This window comes from Barbatula barbatula (genome assembly GCF_947034865.1).
Source record: "Barbatula barbatula genome assembly, chromosome: 11".
Lineage (NCBI taxonomy): Eukaryota > Metazoa > Chordata > Actinopteri > Cypriniformes > Nemacheilidae > Barbatula > Barbatula barbatula.
The window spans coordinates 2,286,820-2,312,208 of NC_136774.1; the positions used below are offsets into that span (position 1 = coordinate 2,286,820).

A 25,389-nucleotide genomic window follows, 5' to 3' on the forward strand; every position below is an offset into this window, starting at 1 on the left:
CTTTTTTTTGTCATACTAATATTTGGTGATTTAAACACTCATGTGAAGTCTTTTATATGTTAAACAAACATAGTCAGGGTAAGTGAACAGGTCATATCCTCGTAAACATACACATCTTTTTTTAAGAGTATTTATTTAAACTACATTTTCTGAGAATTTATAATGATATATAACTTTCAGTTGAAAATGTCACATCCATAAAGCTAGAATTGCATAATTTGCTATTTCAATGTACCACCCAATACTAATCCTTACAAGGATGCGTTTTTTGCATAACTATTTATACTTACTGGTAATATGCAATAACCTCTTTGAATTGAGTAAAATGTTAGTGTGGATGATCTAAGAAACAAGTGTCTGTGTTTGTACTCTACAGCTGACTACAGTACCAGTGAGATGCTGGTCAACATGGGCAACCTTCCACTAGATGAGTTCTACCCAGCGGTCGCCATTGTGACGCTGATGCGTATCCTGCGCGACCCATCGCTGTCCAATCATCACACCATGGTGGTGCAGGCCGTCACCTTCATCTTCAAGTCGCTCGGCCTGAAATGCGTGCAGTTCCTGCCTCAGGTCATGCCCACTTTCCTCAACGTCATCAGGGTGTGCGACGCCAGCATCAGAGAGGTACGCTGATGTTAAGACTTGCTTTAGAGATGGTGTTGGCTGCGAAAAAATTCACGTACCAGTACACAAACCCATGCCGGCAAATGATCCCTTTTATATAATATATGTATTTTTTTTATTTCATTTCATGGTTTATTTTTATAAAACAGGGAGGAATCAGCTTCGACATAGTGTTTGTCTCAAACTTTTGTTTTTGCCCTCAGTTCCTCTTCCAGCAGATGGGGATGGTTGTGTGCTTCGTCAAGATCCACATCCGGCCATACATGGATGATATTTTCACGCTCATTCGGGTGAGAGTCGCACACATCTGCCTGCTCTTTACACAGGAACACAGGAAAGGCTGAAATGCGCACCGCTCTCACAGACGCTATGTAGAAGTGTTATGTTTTTAGCATTTGAGCGGCTGCTCTGCCGTGATTTACAGCAGACGGTGGTAAATGTCAGGGCATGTTAGTCCCATTGAGTGGGCGCTTTCTTTTATGTGAACCCCTGCTGTAATCCAGCAGCCTGATATGGGCCGGCAAGAGGCATTTAAAGCTCTCATATAAAAGCGTTGGCAGGTCAGAGCGTCTGTGACACTTTGTGCGTCTCTGTCTCTTTTAATCCTCATCCAGAGGGTTATTGACAGTTTTATGAAGTGCCCGATCATTCTTTCCACTCACATCATCGCACCACATCATTCCAAAACTCTTCAGGCATAGCGACACATAGAATATCTCTGTGATTTTCTACGCCACAGAATCAAACCAAACTATAAGCTAATACTGTTGACTGTAACGTTGTATACATTTACATAACTTTAGACTTAATTCGTAAATCGGACACCCCGCCTTTAACTAACATTACCAAATGGCATGAAAATAGATTTCAACCAAGGGCTATGATTTCCCTGAAAAACTTTGTTAGCAAAGGTGGAAGAACTGATATTTTTTATTTAACCCCAAGTGCCTTACACAAAGAGCACCAGGTGGACCCAGCAGCACTTTTTGCATTTCTTAACCTGTTTATTGGGACAAACGTCATTGATTGAGTCAATTACGGATTGAATCGGTCAGCTTGAATAATTCTGAGAATACTAAACAACTGTTCATCATGTCCAAATGTACTGTGTGTGTGTGTGTGTGTGTGTGTATTATCTGAATCACTGGGATATGGTGGTTTTCTTTTTGTAGGAATACTGGACTCCAAACAACCCAATGCAGAACACCATCATTCTGCTGATCGAGCAGATCGTGGTGGCTCTCGGAGGAGAGTTTAAACTTTACCTGCCCCAGCTGATCCCGCACATGCTGCGAGTTTTCATGCACGACGGCAGCCCTGGACGCAGCGTCACCATCAAGGTGGGGCAGTCGATCATAATGATATTATCTGCTCATTCAAAAGTAACGTGCAGGACATAACATGACACATAAACACCTCCGCAGTGGCATTTATACCTTGAAACCTTTTTGTTACCTTTAGGTAAAACAAACTAACATGAAGTAGTATGACGAGTTTACGAGCTGTCATTGTGAGTCAGTTTTAATCCTTTAATTTTAGGTCCTTTCTAGTCAATTCTTATCTGTGTTTAAGAACTAAAAGGATAAATGCAAAGACGTTGCTTTAGTTCACTGTAATCTCTGTGAGCCGCTGGACTTCTGCACACACTGTTCTAAATCATGTCAAATTCAGACGGGGTTCAGGTACTGATGATGTCATGTCCTATAAAGCCTTCTCATGCACTCTCATGACCAAGAAACCCTCACTGGATTTACTACTCCTCCGCGTCTGAGAACAATCATTTTGGAACACTTTAGGGTGTGTTTGCATATGTTCATAGATTTATATGTATCTATTCTTAATCTTATATTGGCTGGTTGGCTCATTCATTAGGGGATGTGTGTAATTTTTTGAAAGAAAGAATTGATATAATATTGATAGAAATTGTGGTCTGATATTTTACTGGCCTATATAATTCATGGCTGAATGCCGCATTGACCAATCCCAACTGAGTGTTCCGGAGAGCGCTGTAACAAATCAAGGTCATGCGCCGCAGAGTTTATAGATCTTCAATCATCAGACGTCTGGAGAAAGTGTCCCCCGACAGACGTGTGTGGCTACAGGCCAAAGCAACACGTCCTTCTGCTGTTATTCAGCCCCACATCCACAGTCTGGGTTTGCCGAGTCAAGAGCGAACCCACCGTCTCTGTGAGAGCATTGAGTTCGACCTGAAGGAGCTCAAATAGGTCTTGTCTCCTGCCATGATCTCCTATCATTGCGATATTTTGCACACTGTGAACTTTATACATTTTATTTTGGATTTTACTTTTGATTTTGTTCAAGTCAATGTTTAAAGTCAACACTGCGATAAAATCATATACCTATAACCATTTTTAATAACATATTGTGAAATGTTTTCAATGAATCGATGAACACAGAGATGTGTTAAAGGCGAGGTGTCCGATTTCCGAATTACGCTTGTTTAGACAAAGTCGGACCGAGTACCAATACAACCCTGTAGCCAATCGGGAGTAAGGTGCACAGGACGGACATGAGTCGAGCCAAGCGCTGACGAAAGTGAAGGATGGGGTAGAGGTGTGTTTGTTTTGGTGATTTGAGCATCAACAACGGCTAAGAGAAATCAGACACCCCGTCTTTAAGGTCAACAGATTTTTGGCCATACAGCTCTACAATAAATATTTTTTTGTCATATCACGTATTATCATGCATCCTCTTGTTTTCTAGCTGCTCATGGCCATCCAGCTGTTCGGAGCAAACCTGGACGACTACCTCCACCTGCTGCTGCCGCCCATAGTTAAACTGTTTGACGCCCCTGATGTTCCACTGCAGGCCCGCAAGTCAGTATACGTGCAATGAGATCTCTTGATCTAATAAAAAATGAAATGCATCATTTACTCATATTCCAATACGATGTCATGAAGATGAGTAAATTATGCATATTATATGTAACAAAGGCAGCCTCTGTTAGTGCCCTAGGCAATATTTAATATTGCGCCCCTATACAAAATAAATAAAACACTTTTTTTAAAAGCATAATTCGTATTTTAATATAACAAGAATTGCGATTAACATAAATAGGGAGTAAATAAATAACAACTGAAAAATGTTTCTAATGACCTACTTCGTTTAAAATAATGCTGGAAATAAAAAAAAAACCATTGTTTTCTCAATAATACTCTATTTGAATATTATACTCTATTATAATTATTTAGATAAAGGTAAACAAGAAAGTTTTTTTAAACATTTTGTCAACCTCTGCGCAAATACTGTAGGGACACAAATAAAAGTTTATTGGATTGTTTTGGATTTTCTTAAATAAATGGCAAGGGCTACTCACAGTTCAGTAAACACACTTTGCACTTAGCAAGAAAGCAGTCAAAAACATCATGCAGTGTCAGTGTTACCAGTAAAATGGCTCAAACTATGCAAGCCGCTCCGAGCGGGATTCCACTTAAAACCGGTGATGAGTCCGGCATGGTAAGCAGTCGCGCTAACAACAAGGTCACAGGCACTAACTTAGCTTGTAGGAGTATCTCTTGAAGTCAGGGTGTGAAGTTTACCTGACAGATCACATTAGCTAGTTTGTGTAAACATGCATAATTAACGCGTTAAGATGATTAATTATAATCACGCCATGATGCAAGAAGCTGTTCACATGTCGTGTTTTTTTGCGCTCACACCTGGCGCCCCCTGGTCATTTAGCTTAAAATGGCTTTGTTTGTTTACATTTTCTTATATTTGATGTAAACAAATATGTGTATAATGTTAATAACTAATACCATATAGTAGGCAGGGCTGTTGGTTAACTTTTTTTGCACATAGCACTGGTGCTACAGAGGTTTAAAGTTTTGTAGCAGAGGCCAAACAGTTATTAAACACAAGACCAGATCATCATGTGAACAGGCAGGTAACTGACATCAGACATTATTGGCACAGATGGATAAATTAGGGCCATTTATTTTTGCCTAAACTAGTTACAATTTTTCTAAGTTCTACGTTTTTATTTTACACTATATAATAGTAATATACTTGTCCACGTAAAAATATTGTAGTAAACTGCAGTAAAAGTCCTAGATGCTATAGTGTTTTTTAACCTTACCTTACTATAGTATACTGTTTTGACTACAGTTCATACATTTACTACAAGGGTACTATAATTATCCGGAGTAAATACTATTATACACTGAAGCATTTTTGTGTTCAGGTTAACAGGACTTTTATTTTGACGGGTTGTCGCGAAGATGAGTTGAGTTTCACTGTGTTTGGCTGTAGCTTTACTCAAGCAGTGAAAACTCTGGAAATGAAGTTCATGTGTTCATGTCTTCACAGTGAGCTGCAGAAAAATACACAACGTCACACATGTCGTTTTTTAAACGGCACATCTCATTCACTCAGACACGCAAAGTCTAGTTGTACGGACTAAATGCAGCCGGAAAATGATTTTTACTCGCAAAATAGACTTAAACTAAGTAAAATAGCGGTGCGCCATTGATTCAACAACATCACATTCAAGCAAGCAAAAGGACAAACGCGCTTCACACAAACACACAGCTCTGTCTAATGCACATGATGAACTGTATCGCACGCGTGCTACTAAATGTATTCTTCCCACTGTCTGATTTTTTCGTAGCACGTGCAGGGATGGAACGATATAGATAGACTGATACCTCACGTGACATACCTGACAGAACTGCATTGAAAGTTTGTGACAAGCACATCAAATAGTTTTTTGTTGTTGCTGTTTTTCCATGTGTTTTGAGAGTTATTAGTATTCATAAAAATACAGGTGCAGTATCAGCGAGTACCAGAATACATATCTGTACTCGCACTCGGTCTTTACATTTTTACATTACACGTATAGTGATGTGTAGGGAGTGAATTGAATTTTAAAATGAGCACAAGGCACTGGAGGTAGTGAAATAGGTTGCGCATTTGTATTGAGGACAGAAGTGAGTCAGCTGACCCCAGATCACATGATGCCAAGCGGTTTTGGCCAGCTTTTGCTTTATTATTCTCTGCGAAACGGTTTTTACAGACATGAATCTGTATTTGATCCCTGCTGGTTTACTGACAGACTGCTGAGAAGAGTTTAAAAGAGAATTTTGAAGGGAAAGTTAGACACGGATTGGATTTTATTAAAGTGCTTGATTTTGTTGGCAGTATCGCGGTACAGATGTGTCTATTTTCTTGGGAAGAAGAGCTTTTAGAAGATTTTAACATCAGACAAAGATCCCATAAACTTCCACTGAAGGAGTCACCTGAGTCGCATATACTGATCAAAATGTCATAAACACCAACAAATACATTTAAGAGAAGAGTGGCGTCCACACTGATATAACAATAAAGATACAGGCGCTTGAGATCACTTTCACAACTTTTTCCTCAAGTGTTGAATGATAAAACATAACGCGCTTGCTTATTTAAAATGTGACACGGCAGCATTCAAGCTTGGACTTCTGATGGTGTGGACACTAATATACAGTAGGAAGCTTTATATCGTTTATCATTCTTGGAGTTAACACAGTAACCACAATAACAACTAACTAACGAGAAAAATGACAACACCGAAAGCACCATTTTGCGTAAAATGCAAATCTTTTTTTAAACTAGTAAAAGTCAATATATCTCGTGTTTGTTTTCTTTCTGCTCCTCAGGGTGGCCTTAGAGACTTTAGACCGCTTGACCGAGTCTCTGGACTTCACGGATTATGCCTCCAGAATTATTCACCCTATCGTGCGCACTCTCGACGTCACTCCAGAGCTGAGGAACACCTCCATGGACACGCTGTCCTCGCTGGTCTTTCAGCTGGGCAAAAAGGTACGAGTCGCGGATGACTTGTCTATAAGTTTCCATGTGCCCTTGGGTTAACTTCTGACATTTTGTTGGGTCTGTAAAGTTGCCATAATGCCGTCATCTTGTGGAAACCTATTTTGTGCTAGAATGCCCATAATTTTGCTCCATGAATGTAACTTTGTTGTAAAGCGACCGTCTAATGATTTCCTAGTGTCCCGCTAAGAGGCTTTCGATCAGAGACGGGCTGAGGTCATTGCTTTACCCGTTCCCCCTCTTAAAATTACCATGCAACATGTGGCCGTCGTGAGCACTGCTGCTTTTCATCACTGGAACCCACAGTCCTCAGTTTCCGCAGTTGAAGGAACCACACATTGTTATTTGTGTACCGGCGACCAAAAGGCCTTTAGTCACATGGATCTTAAGGACACATTTGTATGTGTATAATGCTAAAATAGTAGTACATTCAGTAGCATTCGTTTTTGCTGTGGTATTAAAATAAGTTTTGTCCTCCACAGTACCAGATCTTCATCCCCATGGTAAACAAAGTCATGTTGAAACATCGCATCAACCACCAGCGCTATGATGTGCTCATCTGTCGGATCGTAAAGGTCAGTGTCCCGCCCTCCCCAAGCCTACGCACGTAATGTAATAAAAGCACATTTTTTAAGCATAAAGTAGGTCCCTGAAGACATTTCAATCAAGTCAGAGGGTTGAAACAAAACGCCTCTTGTGTTCTTCTGGAGAAGCTTGCTTCCATTTCCTGATGTCAGCCCCCTGTGTGAATCACCAATCCTCCTTTGCTAGTGAACCCAGACTTCCTGTTTCAGCCGGTGGCCCCTTGCCACTCAAAAACAATGGACAGCATGATATTTCCTAGCAGCACATAATCCTGCTCAACAGAAAAGTGTCCTACTTGAGCTTTTTCAGTAGGATTTTATTTTCGGTTCATTTTTGCCAATGGAACTCAAACTTTAGCTAAGCGGAAGTGGTTAGCTATTCGGCTATTAATTGATCATTTATTGATGTGTGCAGTCTGTTTCACCTTTAGACATTCTTATTACACGGCTCGTTGGAATACCTGATTCTGATTGGCCAGTCGCAACATTTGCAGGTCTGTTATTCCCAGATATCACCCTATTAAAACTAATAACACAAGGGTGACAGGTTTTTTTGACAAATTAAATATGTCCTTTAATAACATACAGGACATTATATTTACAAATGATTCAACCAAATTGCCTGTTCGTGACATTTCAACATAGTTTCTTACCTTAAATCCAAAGTGCTTTTCTTCGCGGAAGGTCAGCATCCGGTAAAAAAAGAGCAAATTATTTTTTCAAATTCACAATTCATGTCCGTTTTTTTCTCGTGTGGCAAGTAGCCGGGATATAGTACATAAAAGCCGGCTGTTAGCGCAGAAATAAGCCCCGACAGTGTGATTATTTCGCGATAACAGACGGCTGCGTGTACAAGTTGTTAGAAACACCGTGCATTGTAAAGCACAACAGTATAGGAATAAATATGACTGTATTTTTGTTGATGTTATGTGTATTTCCATCTTGTTCTCAGGGAAATACTCTGGCTGAAGAGGAGGAAGACCCTCTGATCTTTCAGCACAGACAGTTGCGCAGTAATCATAGCGATACTCTGGTCAGCGGGCCGGCGGAGTCGGGACCCATGAAGAAACTGCACGTCAGCACAACAGCGCTTCAGAAGGTCCGTATGATGACGTGTCACCTGCAGATATTCACCCCCACGTAATGGAGCGCTCGTCTCTGTTTTTGTGGGTTGCCACTAACGGCTGGTTTTTAACGAATCGCCCGCAATACTGAAATGTTTCTATTAATACCAGACGTCCAAATGAAAATAAACCGGCTTTGGCACCCTCGGTGGAAATCTGATTAGAACATCTAGTTTATGTTATCATCAAGCACGAGATATTTTCTTCATTGGTATCGTGTGAGGTTGAATGAGCTGTGGTTCATTGCGTCTTTAAATGATGAAGTTTAATCAAACCTGCCTTCGAGGTGCTCAGTCAAGTGGCATGCAGAAAACGGCTCTTGAAATGGCGCAAAGGCTCGTATCACTCTTGCACGCAAATATTCAGATTGAAATGGGGCCGTTGTAATGCAAGCACGGTCCTGTTGTGCACATTCAGCATGCTCTTGTATTATTGAGACGCATACAAACTGCCTTGCTGTCACGTTCCATGATTTTGATGATCATGTGTCCTGCAGGCACTCCGTCGAGAAGGTTATCTGTTCTCGTTCATCAAACACATTATAATGATGAGCAGGTGTTGCCTGTCGAATCTATCCACTGTCATCAACATTATTTCATTCTTCCCTTAACCAGATATTAAACATTCAACCACGGAGGAATGTTTTCTGCCTCACACGGATGTTGATTTTATGTTCAGATCAGCTTGAATCACAGATGGCTGGGAAATCAATGCATTCCAAAACCCTCACAAGACTCCATGGCGGATGAGATGCTACCTAAGACGTTGGCTGCCTATGTAGGCAGTAGGTGGCTGTTTAGTGTGTCTGTGGTCGTCTTAAAGTGCTGCCCACTAGAGGTTTTGGAACAGACTATAGATCTCCCAGTCATCTGATCTTCCATTGTTGGATCTTATGACTAATTGCCGGTGATGTTTCATTATGTCTGAGTCAGTTTGAATAACAGCATGTGTTGAATGTATAAATGTAAATGCAAAAGACTGATTGGGCCGGTTTGTACTGTGTGCAGGCGTGGGGTGCAGCCAGGAAGGTGTCCAAAGATGACTGGCTGGAGTGGTTGAGACGTCTCAGCGTGGTGTTGCTGAAAGAATCGTCCTCACCCGCGTTGCGGTCCTGCTGGTCTCTGGCGCAGACGTATATACCACTCGCAAGGTGAACTTTACTTTCCTCTTTCTTCAAAAGAAAACCGGCAGTTAAACGCAACAGTGACACTTCAGCGGAGTCGGTTGGGAAAGTATTTTTCCCGTTCATTTCCATTTCAAAGCATTCTTCTGTAGAGTTGTTGAAACCAACAAGATGAATCGCATTACAATCTTATATTTGAATCAAAAAAGAATTTACCGGAAAAATCTGTGTGGATCTTAGTCTCTTGAAGGAAGATTCAGACTGTGTTTCAAAGCCACCTGATCAGCTGCCAATAAACTGAGAGAGAGCTCAACCCGTTTTAACAGCGTTTTCCATACAATGCATTTACTTGGGCGGTCCGACCAGATATATTTGGTGTCACATTTTTATGTTTTAACTGTGATAATGAGTTTATCAGTGATTTTTGTATCCACTAGTTAACCAGAGCTCGCGTGTATCCACTAGAAAACTCCCAAAATTCTGTGCCTCAGAAAAGTTGAATATTACATAATATTCTTTTTATTTTAAACAGAAATTTCAGGCTTCTAAAAAGAATGTTCATTACTATTCACTCAATATTTGGTTGGGCCTCCTCTTGCATCAATGCAGCGTGGCATTGATGCAATCAGCCTGTGGAAGCCCAGGTTGCATTGATAGCGGCTTTCAGGTCACCTGCATTGTTGGGTCTGGTGTCTCTCATCTTTCTCTTGACATTACCCATAGATTCTCTATAGATTCTCTAAGTGTTTGCTGGCCAATCAAGCACAGTAACACCATGGTCAGTGAACCGGCTTTTGGTACCTTTGGCAGTGTGGGCAGGTGCCATGTCCTGCCGGTAAATGAAATCAGCATCTTCATAAAGCTTGTCAGCAGAAGGAAGCATGGAGTGCTCTAAAATGTCCTGGTATACGGCTGCGTTGACTGTGGACTAAAGAAAACACAGTGGACCAACACCAGCAGATGACATGGCAGCCCAAATCATCCCTGACTGTGGACACGTCACACTGGACCTCTGTGCCTCTCCTCTCTTCCTCCAGACTCTGAGACCTTGATTTCCAAATGAAATGCAAAATTATGGTCCACTGTTTGTTTGTAGTCACATTCTGATTTTACAAACCTAACAGTATGATTTTTCAGTAAATTGGCTTCGAAACCATGTGTATTGTACAAATAAACAGCACCTGTTTTGATCTCGAAAAGGTGATGGATGTTTACGACTCTTTTTAGAAGAAATGTTCTGTAACTCAGGCCGACCTGATCCTGTCCATTCTGTCATGTCTTCTTCGCAGGGATCTCTTTAATGCAGCTTTCCTATCGTGCTGGTCGGAGCTCAGTGAAGATCAGCAGGATGAACTGATCCGCAGTATTGAGCTTGCTCTCACCTCTCAGGACATCGCCGAGGTCACGCAGACGCTCCTCAACCTCGCAGAGTTCATGGAACACAGTGACAAGGTGAGTCGGGTGTCTGTAGTCCCAGACCACTATCTGATCGGTCACTTTCCACGATGTTAGTGAAAAACAGGCTATATAGTCCCATAATCTAATCTAATGAACGTCAAGGTTTGATTTCAACCTCAGTCAATACATCACGCCTTACAACAGATTATTAATGAAGGATGATTTAGATTGGATGTTGACAAAATACGTTTTTAAAAGAGCCACGTCAAGTTCTAAGTCTCTTTGAAGTCAAAGACTTTAATATGTAATGTGCATTTCAAGTTTGAACAAAGTCTTGAGACAAACAATTTCACTCCCTCTTTTGTTGGAAGGCATCTGGCAGGAAAATGAAGGTGCCACTTTCACTTGTCCTGCTCTTTAGAATAGATTCAAGCGAGATGCTACTGAATCACACCCAGGTGTATCGCTGTGTCTGGTCCAGCAAGGTCATTCATTTTCATTAATAAACATAATTGCTACTTCACCGCTCGCTGAAGCCTGTGAAGTGAATTCTTCTCCTGAACTTTGGGGTGTTCAGATTTCTTTCCATATTCCTCAACACAATGAGATCATCCGCAATGAGTGGAAATCAATGGTGCATTTGTTCGGTTTTATTCCGGCACATCACATACAGCTCACACCCTTCAGTGATGACATAGCAGATGTGAGAGAGCTGTGAAGTGAAGAGGGGGTTTGTTATATAAGCGTTTCTCCATTTCTTCTGTATTTAGGCCTGTTTCATGTTTCTTTTTATATATATTTGTTTATTTGTCTTTTAGGGGCCACTTCCCTTGAGAGATGACAATGGCATTGTTCTGCTGGGAGAAAGAGCTGCTAAATGTCGAGCCTATGCCAAGGCCTTACATTACAAGGAGCTTGAGTTCCAGAAGGGCCCTTCACCCCTGATTTTAGAGTCTCTCATCAGGTAGGACACTGCAGGACTAAATACAAACACCCTTTATATTAAAAATGGAAAATATTTGATTACGTGTGCACAAAAACGCAATGATACAGGAATTTTCACACCCACAGTTTTTTATGACATATGGGAGTACTTAGAGAAAAGGTAACTCACGCAGTTTCTGCCAATCTCATATTAATCTTAAGTACCTATAGAGTAGTATTGCATAGTTCATATCAAATTTATAACAGACAGATACAGCGGTACGATTATTTTTCGAGAAAATACAAGTGGCTGGAGGTGTGCAGGGAGGCAGAACTACAGCACAAGCACACAATACATCATTGCATTGATTCACCATAAGTCCGGCATCTTTTAGCGCTGGGACCATGCCATCTATAAGTTTCAAACAATCTCCAGATCCAGCGTTATATCCACCGTTTATATAACATTTATCACCCAAATGCAGTGAGCAAACAAAGCTGACTGGACGACGCGTGGGCGTGCTTTTCCGGGATAATGGTCCAATAAGGAACTAAGAACTCATGTTACGAAACGGGAATCTATGTTCGAAAAAAACTTTCCGAAACCTTTATGAACCCTGGTGGAGTGAATCAAGCACAGAAATTCTATGTCATACGTTCAACTCGTGCTTTGACAAATTGACCATATCAAGCATGAGAAGACAACACGTTTAACAGTGTAAAGCAGGCAGAATGCATGAAACACCATGGCACATCCCCTTTAAAGATGTTTTTCAACCCAAATCCTTTTTCAGAGAAGAGTCCTGAATTTGGCCAATAGGCATCACAGACCTGGCACCAGATGTTTCTTTTTTTTTGTTTACACCTGATCGTGAACTCGACCTGGTATCCTGCTGATTTCTGAAAGTTTCCATCCACCCTCACACATTTATTTGACAGTGCAGCCATACAGTGCTTGCCTTTTCCTCCATTCTGTATCTGGCTCGACCTTCCTATGGAGCTGTTTTCAATTTCTGACAACCTGATGAGTTTACAATGAGATGATTTCAATACATTCCAGCTGCCGTTCACCTCTTCAGGATTTCCCATGAGCACACTTCAGAGGCCTCCGTTACCTGTGCACTCATTTTTATTCAACGCGTTCAATTTTTACGACATTAGATACTTTAGTCACTCTTGACACGCACACAATGCCACTATCCAATAAAATCATCTGTAGAGCCATTGAGATAACATTTACATGTATGCATTTGGCAGACGCTTTTATCCAATGCGACTTACATTTCATGATAGTTTACATTTGTTTCTAATGGCACTTTTCCACTGCGTGGTACTGTCAGATTTAGCATGACTTGACTCGGTACAGCTTATTTCACTTGCTTTTCCTCAGCAGTTTAGTAGCGCTTCAAAGTGGGTTGGGATTATACATTTATCGTCAAGGTTGCGTCGCCCCTACTGCCGTAGCATCATTGTGAGCGTGACAAACACACGCAGAACACATGAGTAATGGAGCATATCCATGGCGGATGGCAGCAAAACAAAATACTGCTATAATACCAGAGAGTTTAGTAAATCTTACAGCAAGGAGCAGACAACGATCATTTGGTTTGCTCGACGATGCACGTGGGTAACCTAATGTGACATTTAGCATTGCTTTAAGGTCTCAATCATTATTTTACTGTCACGAAGCATATAATGAAATGCCAATATTACTTATTGAAATGCGTATTCATGTGTTCCACTGACACTGGTAATGATTCTCTCTGCCCAATCAGTGATCTGTATGTAAACACGTCACATTTTGGCATCGGTACCGTACGCTTGGATCCTCTATCGAGGTGGTAGTGAAAAAAGTATCAGGTACTGTAACCAGTGGAAAACCCCCAAAAGTGAGCTGTACCGTGCCATACCGTGCAGTACTATGCAGTGAAAACCTTGGTGTTGCTAGCGCCATGCTCTAAACACTGAGCCACGGTAAAGCATTGAGTAAGAAGAAGGAAATTAGGCGGATTATCTTCCTTCAATACTTCAGTTTGGGTTTCAGTCAGCAAGAATTCATTTTACCTGCATATATGACTGAGGTCCTGTGTTGTAGAAGTACATCAGCATATAGATAGTGTACGATCACTGCAGATATGAGAGATGAAAGGAGGTCACAGCGAGATGCTTGGTTTTGTTGTCAGAAGAGTGTGTGGTTTGTTTTGTTAACTTCGTGCCTTCTGATTTGTCATCAAGTGTGGTCCACCTTTGTCAAATTAATGCATAGGCCTTTTCTCAGGGAATTTCAAACAAACTTGGGCGAGTAAGAAGAGACAGGCCTGTTGTTTATCGCGTCCAATTTCTTGTTTCTTTGCTATTGTTTTGGCTTGTTTGTGTTTTGTCATCATAATATTCTGTTGTGTGGCAAAAAAACTAAAACACTTTTTCTGTGGACAGTTCTCTTCGGTCCACTTTGCTTGCTTTCCATGATTTGGTCTTTTGTATGCGTCTCAGATGACGATTGTGTCATTTCAAGATGAATTAAGTAGGATATTGTTTTTCTGGGATATATTGCTTAATAATTAAACATGTGATCACATTTTACCATCCATCAGTATGATCTATCAGTCCATCGGTATGTCGGGCAAAGCACAGCTTGACTTTATTAAAACAATTTTAAAGGAGCTGGCTTTTCCTGGGAAAACAAAGGATGGGATCAAACCAAAGAGAGCTTCACTGTAATTATTGTCATTTATAGTTTTAATGTTAATTTTAGTTTTGCAATTTTGTTTGATGCTTTTGTCATTTTAATTGTTTATTTCTTATGTTGCTATATAAGATAAAATCATCTTGTTTTTGTTCATGATAATCATTTCCGTGCTTCAAAGGCAACACTTAACTTTTCCAATAATTTTTAGGCCAATATATCATTTGATTTCATTAAACATAAACGTTTTCTAAGTTTTAATTTGAGTAAACTAAAATAACCTTGCATTTATGCAACTTATGAACTACTTATAACGTTCTTGTGGATCCAACACTGCATTGTTAGATTGAACTCCGACTTAAAATACATTTTACACACTTGTTTGTTGTGGCTGGGTGAACGAAAGGGCCTGTTTTGAGCAGCATTGAAGATGTTTCTTCCACACCGGTGGACATCGTCGAACTTCCACCCAGCGGTTCTTTTAGATTTGCGTGCAATCGACTCATTTGAGGTTAGTCCTGGTGTTGTTTAACATGCTTGGATGGACCTGACGATGATCAGCAGTTGCGCATTAACGTCTCTTTCTCCATCACACACGATATTCGTACATTTACAAGCAAAGTACAAAGGGCTCTTAAATGAGCGCTTAATCCCTTAGCTGTAAAACTTGAAAGAACGGCCTGGTTTAAACAAAATTACAAGCAGCGTTTAGATCAGTGTTTTACTGAGAGCTCAATTAATGCTTGAGGTTACCCGAAGGTTTCGTGCCGTGTTTTAAATGACATGAAGAACAGCTTTGCGGAACAAACTTCAGGCACTGAAAGGTCAAGTAAGGCCATTCAGTTCCTGGCAGCCTAACCTCACGCGGACCTCCCACACTGCTCAGAGACGTGAAAACTGAAATGAGCTTGTGCCATGCCCATGTGCTCGTGTTTATCCATGTCTGCAGTGTTTGTACATGGAATTAATGGATGTACGGGCATGGTTCACTTTTCTTTATGTCCTGTTTTAACGGGTCATGTGTTTGAATGGCATAATGGTTATTCACTTCTGTGCACTTAATGTTTGCCCGTTAGACTTATTGTGACTTAGAAAATGTGTGAATTAATCTTGACAAAGGGATTCTGTCAAAGCAACATACAGGGGAGCAACTGCTTTAGGAATAATGTAGAAGCGAAGAGGAGTGTCTATCCTTGAACAAAAGTCAAGAACTTCCAATTCCCATTGTTGGCATGTTTGCTATTGCGTTTTGAGTTTTTTTTTGTCCATGAAGTGGATTGCATTGTTGCAATAAAGCAAAAAGGAATTTTTAAAAATACTATTTTATTAATCACCCAACATCTTCACACAATACTTTTTTAATTTATCAGTCAATTCTCCACAATGTGTCTGAACTGTCAAATTGTTTTCGAAACAAACATTTGATGTGAATTTCTCAAAGACAAGAGTCTTGATTCCCTCACTGATGCATAAAATCTTCTAGAAAAGGCTAAAGAAAATAAAATATTTAAGAGATAAATACCATATATAAAATGCAATTTACAATCAAACATCGTCACATATTCAGTCCTAAAATACTGTTCTACAAATGCATTCCCCTGAAATGTTTGCCCAGTTCAAGCTGTAGATTATGTTGATCCATTGATGCCAAGGTTTAGTGGTGAGGAGAAGGCGCAAAAGTTTGAATTTAGGAAGTCTTTAAGGTACGAAGTTCTGGGGCCGGATCTTCATCTCCACCCGTTTCAGTGAGTAGTTCGGTCCGTGCCATCCGTACCAAGAGATACCGTTACTGTTTTTGGTATGTGAGCCGTAGCGGTGAAACACGCCGTTCAGATTAGAGTCAGTGCAGCAGTTGTACCAGTACCCACCTGCGAAAGAAAATCAAGTGAAAACGTTTAAGGTGGGTGCATTTTCAACAACAGTTTGAATTGGACCGATTTGTAGTTTTATACCTTGGCGGAGTTGGGCGCAGTTGTCCACACACTTGTCGTTGTCTTTGTTCTTGGTGCTGAAGCTGGTGTTGTTGTGGTAGCGCAGTGAGTCGCCGGCGTTACCGCTGTAGTTTGCGATGAAGAGCTTGTAGCTGTTCATCTCATTGCTCAATGTAAAGAAGTTGTACTCAGCGTAACGGGTCTGACCTTCCCAATCCTTAAAAAACAATCAAAGCATTAATCATGTTTGCTTATAATGCAGCACATGTTTGATGGCTCAAAGTTCTCAAAGACCCGCTTACCTCCATGTCTATTCTCAGCACCGTAGGCTGTCTGGTCAGACGGAAGATTTGTTCGTTGCCGAGCCAGAAGTCACCACGGACCGCACCGAAGCCAGTCTTGTACTGCTTCCAGTCGCGGTTGAAGCTGGTCAGGCCGATCTTTCGTCTTTGAATGACTGTCCAGCCGCCGCCATTGTTTTCCATGTCACAAAAGACCTGAAGCAAAACAAAATCGTTTAATGATTAAAGTCAATCTTCAGACATCCCACTTGAGCAGCTTTTTTATGAATCATACTTACGTTTAATTCGGGTGTCCCCAGAAAGTCATCTTTTGGTAGTTTGTACTCTCCAGAGATTTTGTAGTTTTTATTGTATAGGGATGCACAGTCATACATTGCATCTAAGGGAAGAGAAGATTTAGGTTTAGGATCTGGGGACAAAAAGATCATCAGGATCCACTTTTTCAGTATGTTATTTTAACTGCAAAGCGCAAACTTTTGTTACAAAGCTCTACTGTGTTCATGTTGCCAGTAGGTAGAAGAAAACTAAGTGCGACGACTGACTAATTGGGTATAAAAGCAACATGCTTCGTTTAATATCTTCCTCTGTTCTGAAAGATTAATAGTCCGACAGCTTTTGGAAGAAAGAACAGCGGCCGGTCGTTCTCGAGAGCTCACGTGCTGTGACTTGGCAGCCAGACATTCCTGCAGCCGGTAACCTGTATTATTACCTCCAGATTACCACCGGCTACTGGCCAGACTCTTAAGAGCTCCTGGCTTACAACTATGTTAATGGTTTTCTGTAAATGAAAGCGTGTGTCTGAGGAATTCCATGTTTATTAGATAAACATTCGTTGCCTCACGTTCCCTTACTGTACAATTTTCTTCAAGATTTCTTGCCTTGTACTTAAGTCTCACTTTTCCATCGGACGCTGGGTTGGAAAATACACCACCATTTCTTTAGATTTGTTTTTCTATATATTGTGTAATTCTCAAGTAAGGCGAATATCAGAATTTTCACGTCTTTGTGTCCGATAGCTTCAACTGTTTTCTGATCTCTCACTACATTATCCTGTGACTAAAGAGAGCCCTGACACTCTGACGTACATCAGCAGCCAACAAATGTGACTTGGGACCCCGCTGAGCCTGGAAAACACAGTAACACATGGCACGCAGATGAAAAAAGTTCTCGTGTGACTCAGTATGTGACGACTCACCTGAGGAGCTCTGCTGTGGGGCGGACTGGGCAGCCTGCAGCTGCATGATTTCGATCTGATTATAGATTTCAGAGTACTTGCTCTCGGCCTCTGTGACACGGGCCTCCTGCTGATGGTTGAGCTTTTCCAACTCCATCATCTGCCGCACGACCTTCATCAGATCCGACTCCTGCTTCTTGTTCATTTCCTCCACCATGCTGCTGAGATTGGCCACCTGGACCTTCAGGGAACGGACCTCGTCGCAGCATTGCGCTTGTTTGGCTGGTTTGGCTGCCGCTAGGTTCTTTTTCAGGGTGCTCTGAGCCTGTGCGTAGCCCAGCACCAGCAGCAAAAGAGCTAGCGTAGTAGTAGTAGTCATCATTATTATACAAGAAAGAAGTTGGCGTGCTCTTGCGTTGTCGAAACGCTGATGGATCCCGGCGGCACTGCGATTCAAACTGCAGCGGCAGTGCGAGTCAAACTCGGAACTGTCTGGAACGAAGGGTAGAACGGTAGGATAGTTTCCCGCCTGGTGAAGTCTTTCTCTCTTCTGCTCTTCACAATCAGCTGTGTTCTTCCATGGCCTGCCGTGGATGCGGCTTAAATATATTTTCATGTGTGCTGTGCCCCTCCTCTTTTGCTCAGGCCCACAGGCATCGACCCCCCACCTCCTACCACCACTTGGCTCTCCCCGCCTCTCTCTCCTGCTCTACCCCCTCTTGCCGCAAAATATTCTCCTTCACCTCCTGATTGGTCCCACCCATTAGCATGTGTGCCATGCAAATCACAGTAGTTAGCATGCCTTTTTGAGGTACACACAAAAGTTCTCTGAAACAGTTGGTGCTAAATATAAAAATACATGGTACGTAAAGAAAAAAGTCGCTTTTTGCGACACCTTGAGCACATGTGTGTTTCATAAGTGGCTTGTGTTGATTTCAGCTTTTGAGTGGCTGATGAGCAGGTTTCTCACGTCGCAGGTTTATGTTCTCTAGGAGTTTCTTGTTCAGACAACATAAGAAAACAGATGTCATGAAGCTGGTTCCAAAAACACTTATAGACAAGACGGGCTCCGTAATGATACTCTTAAAAAAGGTGTTAGGAAAGTGTTTACGATGTCATTCTGTCTGGTAAAAATATAGAAAATAGCCATATGGCAAAGCAGTCCAGGCAGGGCTCTTGCGTCCAAGAATGGTGATTTATTTTTTACACTTCACTTGTTTGCTTGGCTCTTACCTATTGTATTTACATTTGTGTTTTAGTGTCTTTAAGAGTTTTTTTTAAGATACCTCTGATAAATGAGGATTTATGTAGTGCTGTATGACTCACATACTTCTTTTACTAGTTTGTTTTTGAGCATTCCTGTGAAATGACACTGAAGAATCGGCATTATAATTAGGACTGTATGATTATAAAAACTCTGAAAGCTATTATTGGCACAGCTGAAGTGGATGTTGTCTGATTGTCAGAAGTGACGTGCCAGACATCCAGATGTTTATCTGGAACTGTCTAAACTGAGAATGCGCCTGCTAATGAATGCAAATTAATTTCACTCGGGTCGATAAGAAGTGTTTCTGGACTCTACGCTTTAAAGGTGCAGACTGAAGAAACACTTTTTGAAGAGGTGAATATGTACGGTATGTTTAGAGGTGTGGCACTAATATAATTTTTTTAATTAGCCACCATATAAAATTCTTATGAATTCCTGTGAGATCAGGTTGAAGAAAACAAACCCACTAAAGCCAAACATCTTAATTTTTGTGCTTTTAGATGACGCTTTCACTCACTTTCATTCATTCTGAATGTGGTGACGTCATATTGCCTGTCGGTATGCTCAAGTTATTTCCGCACATCATGTATCGATTTAATTTCAGAGTCACCACATCTGGTAGTGTTTTACCTCAAAATGAATCAAGGTTATTATCTACAGGCAGGCATGGGCTGGCTGACCCCCAAAATTTCACTGTCATGTATGTTTGTATACTGACCCTGGGGTAAGGGTTGAATCCAAAATAAAAGTGTAGCACAAACATTCTTGAGGTTATGGTTCTTTGTTGTTTCTTGTGCTCTTTTTCTTTTACAAAAGGATCACGTTGAATCCAATAAAATCATTATTCAGGAAATGAATGCCTAGGCACTTACAGAACAACCTACATTTACATTGTTCATTATTCAAAGTTTAGTATATTTATTCTTAGGACTCGTCAAACTTTCTCACTCATGACTTCTTCATGCTGAGCCTTCCTTATTTCTTCCCTGATCGAGTCACAATTAATTGTGTTTGGTTTGTTACCCTCAAGCCATCAAAGGAACTTATTGTACTTTGAGTGCAAGACATGTTTCTGAAATCGTTCCTCTATCCAGAGAGCTGCTTGTGTAGTTTAGATGATTTCCTGAGCTACGGGCTGGACCTGGTTAGTGCACGTTTAGAGGACCCATGATGTCTGAGCTTTGCCCTGTGGAAGGATGATAAAACTGCCTTTTTAGTCGTCTCGTGCATGGCTTTGGAGTCTACCGCCGTTCGTCTGGAGTCAGTCGTGCCATGCTGTTTGTGGTAGCTGGAGCCGCCTTTGGCACACTGTTTTCTTCCAGACCACCAGAAGATCCTTTTAATCCATCATTCTTTATAGTCTAATCAAGGGAGTGCTATACTGTTCACTGACCGCTGCTTACAGCTGCTCTTCGTAGAATAAAATTATTATTATTATTGCGCTGCGTAACATAGCCGCTTTTAGTGGTGTTTGTGGTCGGACAGAAGATCAAGACAAGTGGCAGGAATTGCACTGGCCAGATGGCGTCAAGCAAAACACCAGTGCACTACATGGGATAGAATGGAAACTAGTGGGCCAGGCTACTAGTTTTCACAAGTATAATTACAGGAGTAAAGCTATTGGCAAGAACTTCTGGGTCCACCCTGCTTAAATTATATTATCCTTATTCGCCCTACTGTGCTACCTGAGGGTCAATTTTGGTATGTTATTCACGGGTGGCACAGGAAAGAATTCAACATCTGGATTGTTTTGATTCTTTGCACCTAAGCGGCATTCACACTTTCTCTGCTTCGGCAGCCTCCGGGAAACTTCATTCTAACTAGACAAATCCATCACGCCGGAGGCAAAGTTCACAGAGAACACCCGTTTCCACAGCAGTGCCGCATTACAGTTGGGTTTTGACGCACTGTGACCACTAATGTTGGTTGTGCTACGGATAATGCAGTTCATATGATGGACAGCTACTTATCAGGCATTATCCTCCAGCTATGGGACTGCTCTAGACATGGACCTGAAATATGGCAGTGTGGTCTGCTTTAAAGAGATTAGTCGAAGGAGTAACTGTGTTTTTACGGAAACACGTGGAAGGCCAGTGTTATGACCCGTAGTTTAGACCTAACTGAGAGATGCTTTGTTAGCGCAAACTATAAAACATTTGTTATGTAAAGTTTGTTTTAATCTTGATCTACCTATTATCCTGAAATGACCCTATCCTGCATATCTAGAAATTCTGCTGAGTCAAATGTTTGGTTTCAGTTGCTGGAAGAAAAAAACATTTGTATAGATTGTATATTCTGAACGGCTGGATTTACTGCTGTTGTTTGTTTATGGCGCATCTGCCAGGTAAGTGCCCCAGTTATTTAAAGATGCATGGGTACAATGGACGCACTACTATTTAAATTCCTAAAATATCAAGACAGCGCAAGCAAATTTGGATTGCTATTACAGATCTCTTGAGCCCGAGGATGAACGGTTTGATATATGAGACCTTTAAAACTAAACTAACTGCGGAGGAGTTCAGGAAACATCATTTATCTGTGGATTACTTGAGACAGCGCTGGATCATTTCAAATCCGTTCACAGCAAGAACGAAACTTGTCACGTTTTATTTGACGCAATATTTACATGTGTTGTGTGAACATGAGGATCAGTGTCCTTGATACACAATAAATTCATCGTAAGAACACAATAACACAAGACCTTTCATTTTGCTTTAATGGGTAACACTGTTAACAATTAAATATACTGTACACTTTTTGTCAAACACAATTTCTGATGCTTCAAATGGATTTAGATTACAGTCTCTCTATTAAGGACCAATCAATAACAACGCTTCTCAGTAGACTCTAGCTCTTCTTAAATAAGCAGAACCAAATCTGTTGTCATCAAGTAACTTATTTGTCAGTATCAGCATCAAATATAGTTATTTTGGGGAAGATAATTGGATAATTGCATTGCAGGCTGATTTAAGGTGGGCCCCTACAATTTTTGCTTGCGTTCGTAAAATATTCAGGCAGGGGCTACAGTGCTCCTGGTAAAAACATTTAGTCAAGAGCCCTTTATTTCATTCAACCATAAGAGTCCTGTTTTTAAAAATCATCTGTCAGTGAAGATGTCCTGAGAGTCTTCAGTGTAAAGACGGATATACTTAAAGAACTCTAATCCCAGTTGTAGATAAAGAAACAAACAAGTGATCCATTGTTGGTAATGAAGACTATTACTGAGAACTAGGTTTGTTTTAACTCTCTCTTTTGGCTTACCGCTGTAGTGACGCTGTTTATAGTAAAGAAGAAATTCAAACCTTTAAACAGATACCAAACTTGAGCGGGTAATTCTCAAAGAGTGTTAAGCAAAAATCTAGTTTTTTTAATTTACGGTAGGAAATGTACAAAATATCTTCAAAATACATCATCTTTACTTAATATCATAAACATTTTTGGCAAAAAATAAAAGATCATTCTAACCCAGGGGTGCCCAGACTTTTGTCTTGTGAGCTACTTATCAAATGACTCAAGTCAAAATGATCTACCTACCTACTATAAAAATGCAAAACACATATTTATTTGTTTATGAGTATATTGAGAATTCTTTATATGCACAATATATGTTGGTGTAGCTACATGAACCCTACATTGAAAACTACATCAATACATTGCACAATACAACTCTGTGTATTTTTTGTCGATACCTTACTCTGACTACGTCAGTGTGCAACAACAACTCAGAGTGGTCACAGTCGGTCAATAGCCGTCTTTGAAGAGATCTGGCGCGAATATAACAGTCGATCTTCGTTGCCACATCCATTATCTCTTTCATGTTGAGCATTTTTGCGCATAATGTTTGTTGGTGTTTTATGAACTGGTAATTGAGGAAGTCCGGGAAAGCATCGTTTTCCCTGCACTCCGCGATAAATCCATTCGAGCGGCCAACCTTCACGGATGCCCCGTCAATGGTGATGGACACCAATTTACACACTGGGCGCTAGGTTTTGTCTATAAAGTTTTTGAAATACAGAAATGTGTCCTTTCCTCGCGTGTGTTCTTTCATGGGCAGTACTTTTAACATCTCCTCTTTTGCAATCAGATCAGTAAACACCATTTCATAGTGAAGATGGATGAGCGGGTGACGTCTACTTTGTTAATGCCATGCGATCAATCCACACAACCTTTGCGATCGACCGGTAGATCGCGATCGACGTATTGGCCACCCCTGTTCTAACCCATACAGTGTTTGGTTGGCTATTGCTACAAATATACCTGTGCTACTTAAGACTGGTTTCACGGTCCAGGGTCACAATTTTTCTACATACTGTTTACCATACCATACCATACCATACCATACATTTTGGTCAGTTGTTACATAATGAGCATATTATAACTGACAAATGCGCTTGAGTTCTTCTTGAACCCATGCAGCTCAGTTTCAAAGATGACTTAACCACCATTTTAAAGGGTTCAAGCCCCATTCTTGGTGTGTACATTCATCCCACCAGACGTCTCAACTACATACAGTAACCTAGTGGTTAAGGATCTGGGATAGTGTCCGAGAAATGTCTCTGCAGTAGTGTACATGCCACAGTGCAGATTTCATCATTGCCTGATTCCCTTACCTATCATGTTTGAGCAAATCGGAACATAATATTTTGATAGACAAAACTTATATGCATAAGCTTGTCCAGTGTTTGCATGCATATGAATGAAAGTGAAGGGTTGTTCAGCGAAGTCAAAGACATTTTGATATATTCTTTTTGAAAGCCATCATTAGTCATCATAACAACCCTTGAAAGTTACTAGTACAGACCTGTGCCTGGTTGAACCATGTACAAAATGCGCACGGGTGCACCGTAAGTGTGTGTTCCCTGAGAATGGGCCTAATTTTCCCCAAATTATTCCAAAATAAACATTCTGTTAAAGTTGATTCACCCTCATAAGCTATATGTGACACTTTGTGGAACACAGAAGAATATATTTTGACCAATGTCTCAAGTGGTTTTGTGTCCATACAATGGAAGTCAATGGCCTCCAATGTTGTTTGGTTCCAGTGTTCTTCAGAATTTCTTGTTTTGGCAACGATTAAATCATTTTCATTTCTGTGTGAACTGTGCACTCGTGTAATAGAGCTCTGTTGCCATTGCTGGTAAATGGAGGCATGTTAAATGTTCTTTATCTTTGATGGGAGACAGAGGAACCTTGCATTGTGTGTTTCAGTGAAAGAAAACAGACTCCGTGAACTAAACAGAACCAGGAGAGACTGTTTTGGGCCTCAGTCAACTCAAGCCCCCCCCCCCCCCCCCCCCTTTGTTAACAGATTGAGAAATGACTTGAGCGATGATGCTAACTGTTGACAATGATGGCCTGCCAGTTGAAAGTGCTTTTGATGGTTGTTGTCTTTGTGTTTCCCACTTGTCGTTGCTTTGCGTTGTTGGAAACGAATATATGTTTGTCGGTCTTATACCTGAACTTTGGCAACTGTAAGCTTCTCCAGATCAATTACATTGGAGCATAGTTCTGAGCTGTAAAGCAAAAGCACGTCACGTCACGCCGCTTGAGTCATGGAACACAGTGAATATCTTTGAAGTTCTGCATTAAACCTCTCAAGGTAAGAAGACCCTTGGAAATAATCGTTGAGGCACATCATTAGCAAGGGATTTCTCAGCTCAAGTGGTTTGTTGGAGTTTTTTAAGAACGTCCCCTTTCTGGCCATTCCCAGCATTAGGTGAGAGTTAAAGCACTTTAAAATGCCATGTTATTATGCAAGAGTCAAAAAGGTAAGCTGCACAAACGTGCTCCATGTACAGAGAGGAAAAAAACAACTGAATCATTTTCTCCAAAAATGAAGAACGTGTAAACGGTTCACTGATGGCTTTTCAGTGTTTTCATTTCAAGACTCGCTCAACCCCTGAAGTTGAGTTTACTTGAAGGCCAGTTTTGGAATTTAGTTAGAAAGGAAAATCTCATCTGTTGGAAAGACTTTTCTATTACGAGAACATTAGTCAACAGGAAGGTTTATGTAATACATGTCATCGATGCAAATGTCTCAGCAGCAGACTATGCAGTATTATGACTGTTCAAAGTACTGATCGTATGAACTGATCAAGCTCCATGTTAATTTTACTATGTTGATGTGTGAAAGTTATCTTTGTTCAGGCAGACTGGCTTTCGTGTACTCCCTAGACTTTATTTTCTTATCTGAGCCTCAGTTTGCATTGGATTTGTGAGACTTGGTGTTGTCAGGGGTTGAATGTTTCTTAATGTTGCGGTTCGGCAACTGCAAAATAAAACGAGTAAAGCAATGTCATGTGGTAGTTGGCCCTTTGAAGAACTCAAATCCTTCCGATAACGAACTACTCTGGCTTCTGGACAGAGGAACAGTAATATTGATGTCACATTTAGATGTGATGATGTCTCCAAAGAGGCTGCTTT

General features: G+C 40.8%; 2 protein-coding genes across 2 annotated transcripts in view; one reads left to right on the plus strand and one right to left on the minus strand.

The window, feature by feature from the left end:
* Positions 1-25,389, plus strand: part of mtor (mechanistic target of rapamycin kinase) — a 74,001-nt gene that overhangs the window by 15,399 nt on the left and 33,213 nt on the right. The window contains exons 19-28 of the mRNA XM_079467425.1: positions 377-627; positions 831-917; positions 1,800-1,967; positions 3,352-3,464; positions 6,282-6,444; positions 6,936-7,028; positions 7,990-8,136; positions 9,169-9,311; positions 10,574-10,736; positions 11,501-11,646. Coding sequence (XP_079323551.1) covers positions 377-627; positions 831-917; positions 1,800-1,967; positions 3,352-3,464; positions 6,282-6,444; positions 6,936-7,028; positions 7,990-8,136; positions 9,169-9,311; positions 10,574-10,736; positions 11,501-11,646 — 1,474 coding nt within the window. The remainder of the gene's footprint in view (positions 1-376; positions 628-830; positions 918-1,799; positions 1,968-3,351; positions 3,465-6,281; positions 6,445-6,935; positions 7,029-7,989; positions 8,137-9,168; positions 9,312-10,573; positions 10,737-11,500; positions 11,647-25,389) is intronic.
* Positions 15,596-18,397, minus strand: angptl7 (angiopoietin-like 7). The gene is made up of 5 exons (XM_079468247.1): positions 17,721-18,397; positions 16,804-16,904; positions 16,526-16,720; positions 16,245-16,440; positions 15,596-16,160 (listed from the first exon to the last, which is right to left on the minus strand). The coding sequence occupies exons 1-5, from the start codon at positions 18,313-18,315 to the stop codon at positions 15,991-15,993; spliced, it is 1,257 nt and encodes a 418-aa protein (XP_079324373.1). The 5' UTR covers positions 18,316-18,397; the 3' UTR covers positions 15,596-15,990.